The sequence below is a fragment of the Gouania willdenowi genome, chromosome 13 (assembly GCF_900634775.1).
Source record: "Gouania willdenowi chromosome 13, fGouWil2.1, whole genome shotgun sequence".
NCBI classification, from domain to species: Eukaryota; Metazoa; Chordata; class Actinopteri; order Blenniiformes; family Gobiesocidae; genus Gouania; species Gouania willdenowi.
The window spans coordinates 33,209,191-33,228,132 of NC_041056.1; the positions used below are offsets into that span (position 1 = coordinate 33,209,191).

At 38.7% G+C, this 18,942-nt stretch overlaps 1 protein-coding gene across 2 annotated transcripts in view; it reads right to left on the minus strand.

Annotated features, from left to right (window-relative positions):
* tbcela (tubulin folding cofactor E-like a) overlaps positions 1–18,942 on the minus strand; it is an 87,997-nt gene that overhangs the window by 67,254 nt on the left and 1,801 nt on the right. The window contains exons 2-5 of one of the 2 annotated variants that reach the window (XM_028463782.1): positions 5,091–5,187; positions 4,909–4,978; positions 4,412–4,440; positions 3,626–3,798 (exon numbers count right to left, since the gene is read on the minus strand). In XM_028463782.1, coding sequence (XP_028319583.1) covers positions 3,626–3,767 — 142 coding nt within the window. In that variant the 5' untranslated portion in view covers positions 3,768–3,798; positions 4,412–4,440; positions 4,909–4,978; positions 5,091–5,187. The remainder of the gene's footprint in view (positions 1–3,625; positions 3,799–4,411; positions 4,441–4,908; positions 4,979–5,090; positions 5,188–18,942) is intronic. The other variant, XM_028463783.1, reaches the window with a different exon arrangement.

Sequence of the window (18,942 nt, forward strand, 5' to 3'; positions counted from 1 at the left end):
TGATCAAAAGGAGAACATCCCTCTCCTTCCCCCTGTTCAAACAGATACCTCTGGGATGCTGTAAGATCAAAGAACTGTCCCAATGCCCTCTGACCCCCTGTGGTGAGAGGTCACAGAAGAACACTGTCCAGGCACCTATCTGAGGTGTTTCCCAGTAAGGAAGGGAGAACAAAGAAATTGTACTATGTTTAAAAAGTTACAAATGAAAACATTTTTGGAATGATTTCTACAGAAATTGAAATTGCAAATATTGTCTGTTCGATCACACTCGTTTCATGTAATGAAATAACCAACAGAATGCTATTTTAAAGTGTTTATCATTTAAAAGTGCTTAAAAATACCAGAAAACATCACAAACGTTAGTTTGAGGTATCTACGGAAACCATATAGTTAAGAGGAGGCATAACATGATTTTTGACATTTATGTTATGAGTAATTACAGGTAAAATGCATTAATTAGTTCCTAAAGTGATTCGAGGCTATTTCCTAGTCGTGTTTGGTATCAAACTCTTTCGTAATACATGATATTTCAGGATATGATGTTGAAAAGATGTTTTGAAATATGTGGAATTAATTATTAGGCATTCTTTTATGTTTAGAATCATCCCTTGTTGTCTGTCTCTGTCTTACACTTACACACACCCAAGACACACCCACAAGCTGAAAGCAGAGACATTGACCAATCACCGACATGATCACAGAAGGATCCACCCAGACGCCTCCTCCAAAAGGCGTCGCCAAACGCCCTTTAAAAAAGGACGCGCGACCAGAAACAACAGTTTTGGACGCGGGCGTTCATGCTCACCCGTCTTCCCTCATGTTTCCAGTCTTTCATTTCATTTTTATTTTTAGTTGAAACAGTTAGATTTTGTAATCAACAGCTGCTTGGTTCGGACGAATTCCGCACCCAGTGACGTGCGTAACAGCCGTAAGGAAGCCCGGCCCGCGACCCTTGGGGTTAGCCAAGAGCCATTATCGAAGCCAGCTGCGAAGGCCTAACCGCCCGGATCGGCTGAAGGGGCTAAATTCTGTGGAACCGAAACAGAACCAACGGTGGCACGTCCTGCTGCATTGCTCAAACAGCACCTCCAGGTCCAACCCTGACATCTTCAAGGTACAAGAATGAACTCTCATCAGCAACTTTCATCTACAATAGATCACATACATATTTCCATAACTACAAACTTACACGCATTAACAACATGCTACACACACAGTACATCTCATTCATGTTTGTTCGTCTCCCCCTTGTCCGTCCTCCTCTCTTTGTTATGAGCTCTCTTTATTTTATTCTTTGATTTTATGATTTTATTATTGAATATGTATCCTGCATTTTTATTCAATATTTAGTAGATTAGCATCCTTCTAGATTAGTGATTTCACTTTATTACGTATAATCCTCACTTTTATTAGCCTAGAAATGCATTTTATCATGATTTAATTATCCCATTTCAATTGATATTTTGACTGTGTTAATTGTTGACTTTTGAATAAAAGGTTAAACATAATATTTGATTCCTCTGATTCATTAAAGCTGTGACTATGGTGTAGATGTCTGGTAGAATTCACTTTTCCCTGGTTTCACATTGATGAGTTTAGTCTAAAAACTTAGACATATTTCTCCTGTTAAAAGGAGTGGCACCCCGCAAAATTTGAAGTAATATTAATAATCATAATTAATATTCTTAGTTATATAACCCATTAATAATAACTCATCTCATCTTCCTACATGAGTATGTGTCCCAGAACACTGAAACACCATATATATATATATATATATATATATATATATATATATATTTATACATTAGCAACAGTACAATGTCCAATTTCCATTTTTTTCTGGGTTATATAATAGCCAACCACATGTGTCCTGTCCACAAAATACCAGTAATATGTTACACATTTGCAGCAGTAAAATGTCCCATTTCCATATTTTCTGGTTTATATGGGTTAATATACCAGTAATATGTGTTTATATGTATATTTAAACCCTCGGAAATACCCGGACCTGATGATGAGCTGCTACACTCCGTTACTGTCCCGCTGTCGGCTGAACAAAGAGAAGTCCTGACGGTCATGTTGTCCTCTTCCTCCATGAGTTCTCTGTGGTGTTGTTATATATATATATATATATATATATATATATATATATCAGGTAACGCCAACTCTGAACTTTTCATCGGCTAACGAGCACTTCTGACACCGCCATCATTGCGGAATGCGGATGTTTATGTGCCGTAAAGCGTCGCGCGGTACCAACGTCATCACATTTTGCGCGCGGGTCGAGTCGAGTTGTGCGTGCGCATGCACGGCCAGCCGTGCCAGTCTGGCACGGTGTTTGGACCACCTCTTCCAGCAGGACCATCGGGCCGTTACCCCCCCTGCGGTGCAGTTCACACCTACGCAGGCCAGACAATGGCCCCCCAGGGTTTCACACATGCACAGAGCTGGTTAGGAACGGCCCTGGTTGCCAGTGTGAGTACACCCTTAGTCGCACCAGTGCCACCACTGGAGAAATGAGTGTAGAGCCCTGCTATAAGTAAAAGATTACTACAGGAAGGAAATCAAAAGAGACCCCACCAAGGAAGTGAATATTGTGATACCTTTAATAACACGATGTGATAAAGAAATTAAGATTAAAATATCTACATTATATCAAACACTGGTTATAAACAGGCATTTAACTCAGTATATAAAGGAAAAATGGGAGTCAGAATTTAATGCAACACTGTCAGATGATGATTGGCAAGATGTGGAAAATGCATCAAACATCCACCAACTCACAAACATGGAGGGAATTCTCTTGGAAGAATTCAAGAAAGGTCAAGAGTAAATATCTCAAGAAGAGTCTATCATGCTGGAAAGAATGTGAGGTATCATTCACATATTTTCTGGAAATTTAGATTTTATGAGCTCCTTTAATTCCAGTTTTCACACTGCCAGAAAGCATATCTTTGTTTTGCTCCACCTCAGATGCGAGGATGCCAATTTTCCTCTCGGAAAAGTTTATTTTCTTGCGTATATTTGCTTGCCCTCAGTGGGCAAGGCCTCCGAACCAGGAATAATTAAGGGCGTAACATGTAAATCACAATCAAATACAGCTCCCGTATTTATTAACACCCGATCATACGTACCATGGGATTGGTCAGATATGGATATTTCATAAATAACACGTGTCCTGTCATACAACCAAGTGTGCCCTCAAATCTGCACTTGTTTTCACGAAAGATTGATGAATGAGAGCCAAAAGTGGATTTTACTACGGTATTAAATGTCTATGGTTGCGGTTGTCCTGATATTCACAAATTCAGTTGTCTGAACACAGTTTTAGCAATTAAAATAAATTTTCTCCTAAACTTTGGTCAATACTGAAGAAACCAGTGCCAGATGGAAAGGCCTGCAAGGTCTTAAGGAAACCACTGAATGTGTGTCCGTATATCCAAGACATGCAGGGCAGTGGAAATTCACATTCAGAAAAGACATGTCCAATAAATGGCCAACACTAATTATGTATGGATTTGAAAAAACGAAAACAGATACCAACTCTCTATTCATTCCACAAAGACACAAGTAAGATAGCTTAAAAGAACAATATCCAAAGCATTGTTGGTTGAACACTCACCTTTCATTGGTGAACCCTGAGGAACAACAGTGGGCACCACCATCATACCAGGACCTCTGCGGTATGGAAAGTTTTCAGGGCTATACTTCTCATTGATCACCTCCACAAAAGAGCGGCTGCCATGGTCCTCGAGAGGCTCCATGCCTCCTCTGCCGAAGCAGTTTCCCAATCGCCTAGACAGCATCATGTTGAAAAAACACACGTAACAATTAGATGACAGCAAAGCTGTCTCTCGCTTTGTGTGGGTTGTATGCAAAAGGTTGCTTTGAGGGCTCCAAGTTTGCCAAACTACGTCAAGAGATTCTTAATTACAAATTAAGAATTTACCACTTTACCATGTCATGACAACCTCTCATAGAAATGTAACATCTTAACTTGTAGTAGATATTAACTTAGATCTAACGTACAGTATATCTCTATCAACAGCTCTGCTAAGAGGACCTTTGCATTTAGAAAGTCTGCAGATAGTAGATCAAAATGGTTCTTAATGTCAGTGTGTACATATACTCTGAATGCCCCCGTAACAATCTTTCAAAGACAAAGTACAGTTCATATGACAACTGATTATCAGTTGTGCTTCGCAAAAATGTAATTTTTTTCCAAACTAATATTCGCCTGCTTCATAATGCATTTGAAATTACTGGAACACGAGGGAAGAGACAGTTGCAGTCTTACATCCCACCTATCATTTCTCAGTCAAAGATGTCAACATGGACACAGACATTTCTGAAATGTATGAGTGACTCCAAAGCATACATATGACTGCTCCAAGTAAAAGATTCTCACCATTTTGTCAGCAAAACAGAGACAGAGTCCTGTAAAAAAGAATCCGGCAATGATTGAAGAATCAAACCCACACGGAAGACAGACATTACATAACTGACCCAGTAACAAGGGCCTGCCCCCAACATCTGCAGTAAGAAGAGCCAGAATGAAGGGCGACATAAATTTAAAAAGTGGTTTAAAATAAATCAAGAATGTAAAACAGGATCCTGTTACTCCCACTCAGTAGGGTAGTATTTATTGTTAATACATTACTGGTAAAAAAATTAAAAAAAAAAGGTTGTGAGTTGGAATCATTGCCTTTGGATGCAGTTCACATGTTCTCCCTGAGGGTGTTTTTTAAAGTGCATACATGAATGAGTAAAGAATAGAATAGAATACGCCATATTATTGATCGCCAGAGAGGAAATACACTTTTGCACCAACACAGTACGTAGACAGTAAGAAACAAAAATATATGCTAACATAAGATAAGATACATGTGATTAAAATAAAATTACCTGAAGAGAGATCTTGCTTGATTTGATTACTTTCACTGCCAAGTGACAACCCTCTGTTGCTAAAGACAGCCTGCCAAGAAAAAAAGTTTGAGGGTTTCAATTGATCCATTATACATTATATTTTTCTGAAATTCTGTGAGTTTTACAGAAGATAAGAAAGACAAAACACAGCTTCTACTTACTCCACAATGTTTGGAAGGTTCTGACTGAAGTCTGCAGAGCAGGTATCATGGGTCAGCTAGCAGGATTTACACCAAACAAGCCAAAAACAAGCAGATGCTGGAGAGAAAAAGGACAAGTATTAGTTTTTGCTTTAATTAACTTTTCCTCCTCTCACACACTGAACTTTTCTTTACCGAGTTTATCACAGTAAATAGTACCATTTTAATTTAGTGTAATAATACATTTTGTTGCAGATTTAAAACATGAAGGAGTCTTGTGTTATTTTTTTAACTAAAGGGTTTATTTTTAATCAAAACCTGCAGAATACGGAGCGCGGACCAAACTGGACTAAACGGTGACACAGCCCATCATGAAAACCCTTGTTATTGATCCTGGTAAGTTTTATTTCACCCTCTTGTTAGCCTACTATAAATATGCTTGGTACAATATTCCCATATCAATATTATGAAGGTGACGCCAGTTACGTGGTGCTGGCTGTTGTTTGATAGCCAGTTAGCCACTGGCAAACTAAGAAACAAAAACAATGCTTCAAATTCAGAAAAAATAGCAGTAATATTTCATTGCAAAACCTGTTTAGAACTTCGCTTGCTATTACACAATTGCCGGTCCATTCCTGCAGCACCCCTGTTTCATCCTGTATCCTATCTGTCTTGTCTTCATCTCAAACCAAACAGAGTAAGAATCTCTCCCATGCAATAAAAAATACAAAAAACTAGGTTTTTTTAAAAAATTATTATTAAAGAACACCATTTCAAAATAACGTGCATGAGAACAAGACATGGTGTGGCTTACCTGGATAAATAAAATAAAATAAATGTCAAGGATGTCAATTCGATGAGGTAAGAGCTTGTGTCAATACATCTAATGTGTCAAAGAATCCAATAAAACATTTTCTCTGAAAGAAAGAAATGTGTACATTATGTTATATAAAGTCTATAAAACATTCTAGGTGGAATGTCAAAAACTTTGTATGCATCTATGCATTTAAAACAAACTGTCTAATGAACAGATTACATTGATTATGCATAAACTGTGCATAAACATCAAAGAAAACATTCAAAAAATGCTTAGTGAAATTATGAGAGGTAATAGTGCTTGTGTTAGTACAGACATTTTCAAGTAACAGAATCATTCTTCAGCATAAAAAAGAAAGCGTACGCCACTTATAAGCAACGTTTGGGACTTTCACTAACGCACAAAATCATGAGAAATGTGAAACTCCGCCTCAACAGGAGAAGGATGAAATTAATAACAGCTCTGTGAAATAGATACATTTGTGTGAAATAATCGAACATTGCACATTTCACAACGCATCATATAAGGAGGATATATTTGCCAAAAACGAAGGAGGAAAAAATTATACTGATGCCCCAGAGTGATGTGCGCGTGCCTACAAATACAGTTTTATATTAATAATAATAATTGTAACTAAAATCAGATGATCTTTGCACAAAACTGCACGTGAGACTCTGGAGAGAAAGGATGTTCAGAGACCAATGAGACCTAAAGACAGGACCCCGCCATGAGGACGAGGTGCTTTGTATTATCTCTCAGTAAACAAAAGAGTGACTGATTTTTAGAGCAACCAAAAGCAGCACAAGTTGTCATTTTGACTGAAAAAGCTGCTAAAAGATTCTAGAAGATGCTTCAACTCCTATAGAACTCAGTGTACTTCAGGGACTAATCACGTCAACGATGACATCATTTCAACATGTCAGCGCCCGGGGTAAAGTAGTCCCAGTTTTAAAAGTTGGTAAAATGATTTTTTTTGCAAAATAATGCATTTTGTTAGGCATAGATCTTCTAATAATCACATTTCAAATGTTTTAGGCCACATTTGTAAAAACAGTGAAGGATCCCTTTAAGGCTCTTATTAAATAAATAGTCTCAGCTCGAGTACGGCCGGCCATCTTGGACTATGTCATCACCAGCACGTCATCGCGGCAAATCGCATATGCGCAGAACAACCGGAATTATCTTAAAGCGGAATTATGTGTTTACAAGAAAGAGGAATTATTTCATTCGGAATTTAATTCAGAATAAACCAGCCACCGAATTCAAATTTAAGTTTAATTTGTATCAAATTTGCATTAGGAATTAAGTGTTTTCAAGGTCAGTTTAAAGAATTAACTTTTATTCTACTTTAAAGAGGCATTAATGCTTCCATGTAAATGTGACCATTGGCTAGTATGAATGTGATCTGTGCGTGAGTGTTGGCGGTAACCGGAGGAGCTGATCGCGCACTATGGCAGCCTCGCTTCCGTCGGTCTGCCACAGGGTAGCTGTGGCTACAATAGTAGCTTAATAATAATAATACATTTTATTTGTAATGTACTTTACATTGGATACCAAACTTCAAAGTGCTACAGGATTAAAAGAATACAACACAACATATATTAAAAGACAAGACTAAAAAGAGGCATTAACTGTTAAAATAAGTTTCTGTAAAAAGGTAACATTAAAGTCTTTTCTTAAAAGTATCCATCGTTTGCGTGGCCCTGAGGTGGTCTAGGAGCGCGTTCCACAGGCGGGGGCAGCAGCTTCAAAGGCCCTGTCGCCCATTGTTTTGAGCCGTGTCCTGGGCATGACCAGATGGTGCTGTTGGCCTGACCAGGTCCTGGTTGAGGTGTGTGGTATGAGCAGTTCAGTGAGGTATATGGGGGCTGCAGTGTGCAGACAGTGATGGGTGTGCAGGAGGATCTTATATTCTATGCGGGACTGAATGGGGAGTCAGTGCAGTATACGGAGGATGGGTGTGATGTGCTCGTCTTTCCGCACCCTCATCAGGACCCTGGCAGCACTGTTCTGAACATATGGAGCTTTTGGAGGCTACTGCCAGGGATCCCAATGAGGAATGCCTTACAGTAGTCCAGCCTGGAAGAGACAAAGGCGTGGACAAGCTTCTCTGCAGCAGGAAGGGAAAGGGAGGGGCACAGTTTGGAAATATTACAGAGGTGAAAGAATTAAGTTTTACAAATTGAGGTCACATGACTGTCGAGGGAAAGGTGGGGGTCAAATTTAACCCCCAGGTTTGTGACAGAGGGAGAGAAGGGAATGGTGTGTCCAGAAAATAAAACAGAGGTGATTGGGGAGGAGCAGAGTTGATGAGGGGTTCCAGTTTGAATGGCTTCGGTATTTGAGCCATTTAGCTGCAGGAAGTTTTGACTCATCCACACCCCTATCTCCTCCAGGCTGGAGCTGAGGCGGGCAGCCACGGCAGAGGGGGAGCAGGGGGGAGTGACTTTAAGATATAGTTGTGTGTCGTCAGCATAGCAATGGAAATTAATTCCATGCCTGCTGACGACATGACCCAGGGAGAGCATGTAAATGGTGAAGAGGGTTGTGTCTTAGCTTACTACCACTAAGTGGAGTGAAAGAATAATGTCATGTAAAGCACTTTGAGTGACCAAAAAATATATATATATATATATATATAAATCTAATGCATTATTGACTCTGCAGATTATGCTGGCATACGACACGAGTGTCGTACTCGTGTACATTACAAATAAAATGTATTATTATTATTAAGCTACTATTGTAGCCACAGCTACCCTGTGGCAGACATGTGTGAACAAACATTTGAAGCAAAAACACCTGGGAGCTTTATGTCAGGAGAAGACCTCAAGTTAAAAAAAAACAACTTAAGTTCTGTTTAGTTCAACGATTCACCGGAGATCACAAGGGCAACTCTGTGGGAAGCATTGAAAGCTTATATTTGAGGACAGATCATGTCATGAACAGTCTTATTAAAAAGAAAGAAAGAGAAAGGGAAACTCAAATAATGGATGAAATAGCAGAAATAGACAACATTCAATTTCATCCTCGCTAGATTTACACAAAAAGAAACTTTCTCTGCAAACAGAACTTAATCTAATTCATGCAACTAAAACTACAAAACTTTTAGCTCAAGTTAAACACAGACACTATGAACAAGGAGAAAGAGCTGGAAAGATGTTGGCTCACCAAATCAGAGAGCAGAGTTCATCTATATTGATAACAGAAATACGTACAGACTCAGGACAAACCACAATTCACCCGAAAAAGATAAATAATATTTTCAAGACCTTTTACCAAAATTATATTCAACAGAGTCAAGGAATGACCCAAGTTTATTTGACAGTTCCTTAAAAAAAAATTGATGTTCCAACAATTGATAATGAGCATAAAGAACAATTAGAAAAACTCATAACCAGGGAAGAGATAGAAATAGCCATTCAAAAAATGCAAAGCTCAAAAGCACCTGGCCCAGATGGCTACACATCAGAATTTTAAAAAACATTTAAAACTCAGATATCCCACATTCTGTTACAAGTATTCATTGAAGCACTGATCGAAGACCATTGCCACCAACGTTTTACCAAGCAACCATTTCTTTAATTCATAAAAAAGATAAAAACCCACTGGATCCTGGCTCCTACAGACCAGTATCTGATGTAGATAATAAAATACTTACCAACACTGGTGTCTCAAAACCAAACAGGGTTTATAAAAGCCAGACAAATGTTCTTCAATATACAAAGGTTAATAATTATTATTCATACAAAAGACCGGACATGGAGAAAGCCTTCGACAGGGTCAAATGGGACTATTTATTTTTGACTCTGTCTAAATTAGGATTTGGCCCTAAATTTGTCTCCTTGGTTAAATTTTTATCTGCCAACCGCCAAGCTTCCGTTCAAACAAATAATATAAGTCTTTAAGTTGCTCTACAAGGCAGGGATGCCCATTATCACCAATGCTCTTTGCAGTAGTTGTTGAACGTGTGATCCCAACAGATGAATATGTTGGGATCACACGGGGAGGAATTAAACACAAAGTATCATTATATGCAGATGACCTGTTATTATATATTTAAAACCCATCTAAATCTGTTCCAGCAATAATTAAAATATTGGAGGAATTTGGCAAAGTATCTGGTTATAAATTAAATTTAGCAAAAAGCAAATTTTTCCAATAAACACAAAGGCTGAAAAAGGTACTGATTATTTCAATTTATTATTAGCTTAAATATCTTGGAATAAATATTGCAAAGGAATATTTGGGACTTTTTAAGCAAAACTTTTCAAAATTATTTGATCAAACAATAAAGAATCTTGACAAATGGACTAACTTGCCAATTTCATTAGCAGGATGAATAAACATAATTAGAATTAATGTCCTACCCAAGTTTTTATTTCTATTTCAGTGCACACACATCCTAATTAACATTTTTTTTAAGAGAATAGAATCCAAAATCTCCAACTTCATTTGTAATAAAATTTAAAAAAAAAAAATCAGAGAATTAAGAAAACCTTTCTACAAAGAACAAAACCACAAGGTGGCATGGGGTTGCCTTGTTTTCGGCTTTATTACTGGTCTTGTAATATCCGTGCTATATCACTGTGGAATGACACAGGGACCCCTGTTTGGGCCAGGATGGAAAATCAATGCTGTCTTCCTTCCTCGTTAAAGGCAACATTATACTCGGCTTTGCCAATAACAATGAAAACTGGTAATTCAGTGGTCTCCCATTCCGTAAAAATTTGGGCACAAATCAGGAAACACTTTGGATGGAAGGAAGCTTCCACACACTCATCCCAATTACTAATAATCACACATTCATCCCATCTTTGTCAGGATCATCATTTCATCAATGGCATCTTAAAAGAGTACATTCTGTTAATAGGATATTGTGAATATCTTATTCACAATATCTTTGTGAATAAGATATTTCCCTCATTTAACAAATTAAAAGAAAAAATTAATTTACACAAACAAGATTTTTTTAAATACTTGCAGATTCAAAATTTTATCCAGACCACATTCCCGCCCTTTCCCAACCAGCCCCCTGACAACGTCTTAGAAGAACTCCTATCATCTGAGCCTTTGAGAAAAGGCTCCATATCGAGGCTTTATAGTAAACTGTCAGAGTTGGAAAATATCACCACTCTCCCGTAAGTTTGTTTGATCAGTCCATGAAAAATAGGCAGATTTGGACAGGAACTGACCTATCAATCTACCATTGATCTGAGATAATACAGCAACACAGTCTGTAAATCAGTCTGCATTCTTTGACAATTAACCATAATCCATCGTAAGGTCTGAGCAGCGCTGTGTCACGCAGTCTCATATGTAACCATCAGTGATCATGCGTAAATTACGCATCTGATCTGCTGATTCTGGCCTGACATCAACACAACACAAGACTTTGATGGTCAAAACATGGACAGAAAGGAGATCAGTGGAGCAGTGAGTCGATCCATGGTCATATCCAAACATCCACCTCTTTTTCTCTCACACACACATACACATATGGATCCTTTTTTTTCCATTCCCACTGTGTTTTCTGTCCACATTTGCTGCAGCAATGATCTCTGCGTTTGTTTGCACCTCCTTTTCAGTTGTACTATTTTTCCATACAAAAACATCACCGCAAACTGTTCCAGATTTCATGAATCGCATTGTGTGCCCTGCATTAATTTCTTTGCATTCACTCCTCCCATAATTTTGCTCCCCCTGGGAGATCCGCCTAATATGCATATTCATCAGACGGAAACGCACTAAATAGAATAAGGGCGCATTTTCAGCGGTGACACACATTGTGCAAGTTCACCCACTTATATGACCCTATAAAATCCGTGTTAACGGAATCGCAGACGGAATCACAGAATCGACCAATGAAAACACTTAAATGCGGAAATCGGCATGAAACGCCGTCACTGTGGGGCAAAGAACGTTTTTTATGAGGAAACGTTTACGTGGACCGCTTATTCTGTGCACTGCCCTTCCTCCTCTAGGGCCCTATAAAATCAGTGCTAACGGAATCGTGGGCGGAATCACAAAATCGACCAATAAAAACATTTAAACATGGTAATGGACAAAATCGGCATGAAACGCCGTTACCGTGGTGCAAAGAACGTTTTTTATAGGGAAATGTTACCGGGGACCATTTATTAGGTGCACCACCCTCCCTTCTCCTGTCCTACTCATCTTAAACCACCACCCTCTAAAACAACGCAACTCATCACTGAATCCTAACTACTGAACCTCTAGTGCCAGTTTAACTTTCCTGTGCCTGTGAAGCTCCGTCTGTGTGCCCATTTTTCATGTAGCGCAGCGGTGCTCCGTGAGAACGTGATCAGCTTTAATCATCTTCACCTGCTCAGTGTTAGAACTGTTATGTCTGGCTAACTAAGAATAACTCAGTCCGTGTTGTCTTTTAGTTCTTTTTATTCCAGCTTTTTGTCCGTGTCACGTAAGTTCACATTCACAGTCAGCAAGCTACCACAAGTGCAACATCTCATCAGAGCTACAGTAAAATGCATGTTGAAATAATGAATTAATAAAAAATTAACTAATGAAACACAATAATGAAAACAATCAAAGTTTATACTTAATTGATTATTTTTTAATTACGCAATGAAAAATGTAATATTTTTTTCAACTTAGAGAGTGTATGGCTTATTAGCCAGAACATTGTTTTGTTTTGTTGTTTTCCTTAAAAAGATGTTTTGTTTTCTTTTGTTTTTTAACTTCAGTGTATTACATGGTGTTACTTTCGTGCTGACGATGGGGGACAAAAGTAACAAAGTGCAACATCTAGTCAACGTCAAATTCCACATTACACAGAAGATAGGATCATTTGAATTAGGTTAATTTAAACTAAGTTGATCAGAACTTGAATAATAAACCTGATCAGATTCAGTAAACCATTGATTCCCCTAGTCTGCCCATCTTTGTTGGAGACAATAAATATATCCCTATCAATAGGCTACGTGCCACAGTCCTTTAAAGTAGCTGTAATCAAACCCCTTCTCAAAAAACCTACTCTTGATTCCAGCACTTTAGCAAACTACAGGCCTATATCTAATCTTCCTTTTATTTCAAAGATTCTTGAGAAAGTTGTGGCGGCTCAGCTCTGTGAATTTCTTCAAAACAACAGCCTGTTCGAGGACTTCCAGTCAGGTTTTAGAGCTCAACACAGCACAGAGACTGCTTTAGTTAAAGTAAATAATGATCTACTCTGGGCTTCAGATGAAGGACGACTCTCAGTGCTGGTTTTATTAGATCTTAGTGCAGCTTTTGACACTATAGATCACTATATTCTACTAGAGAGATTAGAGAAATTACTTGGAATCACAGGGACTGCCCTAAACTGGTTTAAGTCCTACCTATCTGATAGGTACCAGTTTGTACACGTGAATAATAAGTCTTCTGTGTACACTAAAGTAAGCTACGGGGTTCCTCAGGGCTCTGTGCTAGGTCCAATCCTCTTCTGTATCTATATGATCCCCCTTGGTAATGTTATGAGAAAATACTCTGTTAACTTCCACTGCTATGCTGATGATACCCAACTGTATGTATCAATGAAGCCAGGTGAGACAAATCAGCTATCTAAACTTGAGGCCTGTCTAAAGGACATTAGGGCCTGGATGGACCAAAATTTTCTTCTTCTTAACTCAGACAAGACTGAGGTCATTGTACTGGGCCCGCGACACCTTAGAGAAACCTATGCTAGCCTAACTGCCCTAGATGGCATTACTCTGGCACAAAGCACAACTGTTAGAAACCTTGGGGTTCTATTTGATCAGGACTTATCCTTCAACTCTCACATAAAACAAACTTCAAGAACTGCCTTCTTTCATCTCCGTAACATTGCTAAAATCAGATCTATCCTGTCTCAGGGCGACGCCGAAAAACTAGTCCATGCTTTTGTTACCTCTAGACTGGATTATTGTAATTCTCTTTTAGCAGGCTGCCCGAGCAAGTCGCTTAAGACACTTCAGCTGGTTCAAAATGCTGCAGCACGTGTAGTGACTAAAACTAGGAGAAGAGATCACATTACTCCTGTATTAGCCTCTCTGCATTGGCTTCCCATAAAATATAGAATAGAATTCAAGATTCTTCTTCTCACTTATAAAGCCCTAAATGGACAGGCACCAGTCTATCTCAAGGAGCTTGTAGTGCCATACAATCCCCCCAGAACACTACGCTCTCAAAATGCTGGACTACTCGTTGTTCCATTCATCTCTAAAAGTAGTATAGGAGGAAGAGCTTTCAGTTATCAGGCCCCACTTCTCTGGAACCATCTACCAACCACGGTTCGGGGGGCAGACACCCTCTCTACCTTTAAGGTTAGGCTCAAAACATTCCTCTTTGATAAAGCTTTTAGTTAGGAACCAGCTCATAGCTCATAATTAAGATGCAATAGGCATAGACTGCCGGGGGGGTCTGGCATGCTCGGTTGGAGAGAGGTTGGAGAGGGCGTTAAGAGAGAGGTCATTTAGGTTAGAGAGGGACCGGAGAGGGTCACATTCCTCTTTCAAACACTCCCTCTATGTCTGCTTCTTCCCTTGTGTGTTTGCTCCTGTACTCCTTCTGGCTTTTGTCTTGCAGGTCCGTGGGATCCTCAGTGTGGAGTTACAGAGACTCAGCGGCTCTGTCTCCACCCTTTTCTCCGCACACACCCAACACAGCATAACGTGGATGGCTGTTCATCATAGGAATGGGATCCACACAAGGTTCCTGCTGCTTAACAGAAGGTTTTCCTTGCCGCCATGATGAATTCATGTTGGGTGTGGGATACATATGTATGTGTATATACGTATATATGCATATGTGTGTATCCATAAAATGAAGAGTCCGTCCTTAAGACTGCTCTACTGTAAAGTGCCTTGAGATACCATTGGTTATGATTTGGCGCTATACAAATAAAGATTGATTGATTGATTGATTGATCCCTGCGAGGAAATCAGGTGACATTAATGCTGTTCTCATACATCTTTATGTGACATATAAATAATTAAAAAGGAGAAGTCAGAATAATGTCACGACAACTTACTGTATATCTACCTTTTAATTGTGTGTACTTTGGTTTTGACATACTGTACATTTCTGAGTTTTTTTTATGTATTGTTATTTATTTTGTTTCTTCACAGCAGTTAAAAACTAATGTTTACTTTAAAAAAATAATGAATATTTCTAAATAAACTGGAATTAAAAAAATTAAAGTGGAAAAATCGGAATTTGGAAAAAAATAAAACTGGATTTTATAGGGCCCTACTCCTCCTGTCCTGGCTTCAATAAACTCATCTTAAACCATCACAAACACCCTCTAAAACAACAAATTCGTTACTGACTCCTCACTACAGAGCCTCCAGTGCCCATTTAACTTTTCTGTGCCTGTAAAGCTCTGCCCATTTTTCATGTAGCACAGCGGTGCTCCGTGAGAACGTGATCAGCTTTAATCATCTTCCCCTGTTCAGTGGTCGAACTGTTGTGCCTGGCTAAGAATAACTCAGTCCGTGTTGTCTTTTAGTAATTTTCATTCCAGCCTTTTGTAGGTACACATTCACAGTAGGCAAGCAACTGTTTCAGTGGGAACTTCCGGTTTACAAAATAAAAGTCAGTTGAAGTATTAGATGTTATATTCTAACAATATCTAATCAGAGCTCCAGAAGATAGCTAATTTAAATTAGGTTAATTTAAACAAACTTAATCATTAAACCTGCTCAGATTCAGTAAATCATTGATCCCTGAGAGGAAATTGGTTGACATCATTGCAGTTCTCATACATCTTTATATGACATATAAATAATTAAAAAGGAGCGGTCAGAATAATCCATGACACTACAATTTATATCTACCTTTTAATTGTATCTTACTTTATTTTTGACAAACATTTTGTTTAATTATGAGTTGTTTTTTTTGTTTTTGTTTTTTTTAATTAGTATTTATTTTGTTAAAAACTAATATTTCCTTTAAGAAATTATTAACATTTCTAAAAAAAAAAAAAACGAAATTTGGGAAAAAATAAAAAGGATTTTATAGGGCCCTACACTTAAAAAGATAAGATGCCTGTAATATTCATCATAGGTATACCTCAGCTATGAAAGACAAAATGAGAAAAAAAAACAAAAATCCAGAAAATCATCAGAGGTCAAACATTTTCTCAAAGTCTTCACAAGATTTTCACACACTGTTGCTGGTATTTTGGCCCATTCCTCCATGCAGATCTCCTCTAGAGCAGTGATGATTTGGGGCTGTCGCTGGGCAACACAGACTTTCAACTCTCTCCAAAGATTTTCTATGGGCTTGAGATCTGGAGACTGGCTAGGCCACTCCACGACCTTGAAACGCTTCTTACAAGCCACTCCTTTGTTGCCCGGGCGGTGTGTTTGGGATCACTGTCGTGCTGAAAGACCCAGCCATGTTTCATCTCCAATGCCCTTGCTGATGGAAAGAACTCATAATACATGGCCCCAGTAATTCTTTCCTTTACACGGATCAGTCGTCCTGGTCCCTTTGCAGAGAAACAGCCCAAAATCATGATGTTACCACCCCCATGCTTTACAGTAGGTATGGTGTTCTTTGGATGCAACTCAGCATTCTTTCTCCTCCAAACACAACGAGTTGAGTTTGTACCAAAAAGCTCTATTTTGGTTTCATCTGACCATATATATATATATATTTGACAATAATGCTTCTTCTAAAACATAAAAAACCATAGAAGATACTATACTCGTAACTGACTGTGTCCCTTCACTGAGGGCGGACGGTAGTCCACCCCATAGATATAATACACTGTGATAAAATTGTTAACCATTTGTGCTATTGAACGTACCCTAGAGCTGTTGTTAGGATCAGCCAATAGAATGTGTATATGTCTATGGCCTGCTCTGTTGATTCACGTGACGTCATTCACATTGCTGCATCACGACAAAGCGAGAGCACAAAATTCAGACGGAGGGCAGGAAGATTGAGAATCTGCCGTCTGAAATAATCAAAATGCCCATGTATTGAGGAGTTTTCGGCTGCTCCAATCATTCTAACCGAGAAAAGGAAAAGAGATTTTATAGAGTACCAAAGATTGTCGTTCACAAAGGGGAGAAATGTAAAAAAGCTCACAGAACAACGCTGTAAAAAGTGGATTTTAAACCTACTACTGCTGTCGGGAGGAGCAGAGTCTGCTGATGCCATGTCTGTAGCGACCACTTCGTCAGAGGTGTGTTAGCGAGCTAACTTTGCTTTTGTGGCTGTGTTTATATAGCATTAGGGATCTGTGTACCCTTCGTTCTTTGGTTGTTCCGTTTTAAAACCAAATCAAAATAACAAATAAACAAGTGTGGTTATTTGGTTTTTCTGATTTAAACAGAAAAAACAGAAATACAGAAAAACCAAAAACCAGATAAGCAGTGTTTTTCTGTTTATATATATATACATATATATATATATGTGTGTGTGTCAATCAAACTGGTTTGCTGTTAAGATGTTTAGCATGTTTGTTTACATTGTAGCCGTTACTGCTGAGGAGGTTGTGGATCCACCTGCTCACAAAAAAGTTCTATGCCTCCGTACTTTTATACGCTGTTTGGTGTAGTAGGGTCATGTTTAAATGTTGAATGGTCTTTTATTTATTTATATTCACGCTTAAAGTGCGCAGATTTTTGTGTGCGGTGGGGGGGTGGATAATGCTACTTGGAATGGAGTGTTTTTGTGCCCACCGCAGTTTTCCAAATGCCCCCCCCCCCCCCTCATTTAATACTGACTGGTGCTGACTCTGCCCCCGCCTCTCCTCCAGGAGGAAACATACTTTGTGTCCACACCTCAGTCTCTGGGTGCTTCATGCAGGCTGTGCTGCTTTAAATAAGGACCAGTGTGATTGAAAGCAGAAACAGACTCACGGCTGAGGCAGGAATGATCCTTTCCACCTAGAAGAACCTGCCTTTCACTTAAAAAAAATAAACTTAGTTCACAGACATACCATTGCATGCTAACTGAAGTTTAATATTTTGTTTGACTTGAATAACTGGACAATCGGTTCATGTGTTTTCAGTCTGAAATTCGGAGCTAAAGTGTTGGATTTGGATTTGTCAGTTTGAAAGTCATTTAAAAAGAAAAAAATGGTATTGTGCCATCCCTAGTTAAAACTCTTGAGACAACAAAATGTAACTCATCCGTTTGTGTACATTACATATAGGCCGACATATTAAATACTGTGCATCCAATACATTAGATTATCTCCCAATTACTACAGTCTTAAGCCTGTTTTTCTCAGACATAGGGCAGTTTATTGCTAAAATAAGCAAGCAATTAAACCAAAATTGTGTCTGAAATTATATATTTCACTTACTTTTACAAAAGTCAAGCGCGCAGTTTTACACACTCACGCGCAAATAGAAACTACTTATGCGCACTAGAACGATTAGGAGCACCGTAAACACAGGAAGTATCAGAGATGACGTACAGCGTATGGCATTGTGGGAGAGCAAAACAGGGCTTTAAAACCACCAAAAGCACAGTAACTTATTGCTGCTCCATTGGTAAATGTTGTGAAACAACAAACGGAGAAGGAAGAAGTTTCTGAGCACTCTTAAGAGCTCGCTTTGACCCATAGATGAGAGCCTCTTCTTCAGGCTTCTGTTTTTCTGCCTGGAGAAATCTCTACTCCGGCACCCTCAACTGGTTAGCTCATGTAACTGCACCGGAGGCTGTTTGCACACTAAATGCAATCCAAGGTGATACAATTATCACCTGCCCTCCGCCCATTCGGACCGAGTCCATGACTAAACCGGTGTGAACGTACCCTAAAGCAAAATAAGTCAGTTTATACCAAAATACAAGACCACAGCCATAGTACTGATGATGAGTTTGATAGCCGATTTCAAACCCTTTTCCATTGAGGAGGACAAAGGTTTTACAAAATTAGGCAATTATAATGAGGCTTCTCCTAAAAAAACACAATACAAAATCATTAACTTTTGCAAAGTTAAAGTAAAATAATAGGCTGCAAAAGTTTCTAAATTAAAAACGTTCAGGAGTGGAAAGAGTCTGGTACTCATCTGTTAACTTGATGTTCCCTCAGCCAAC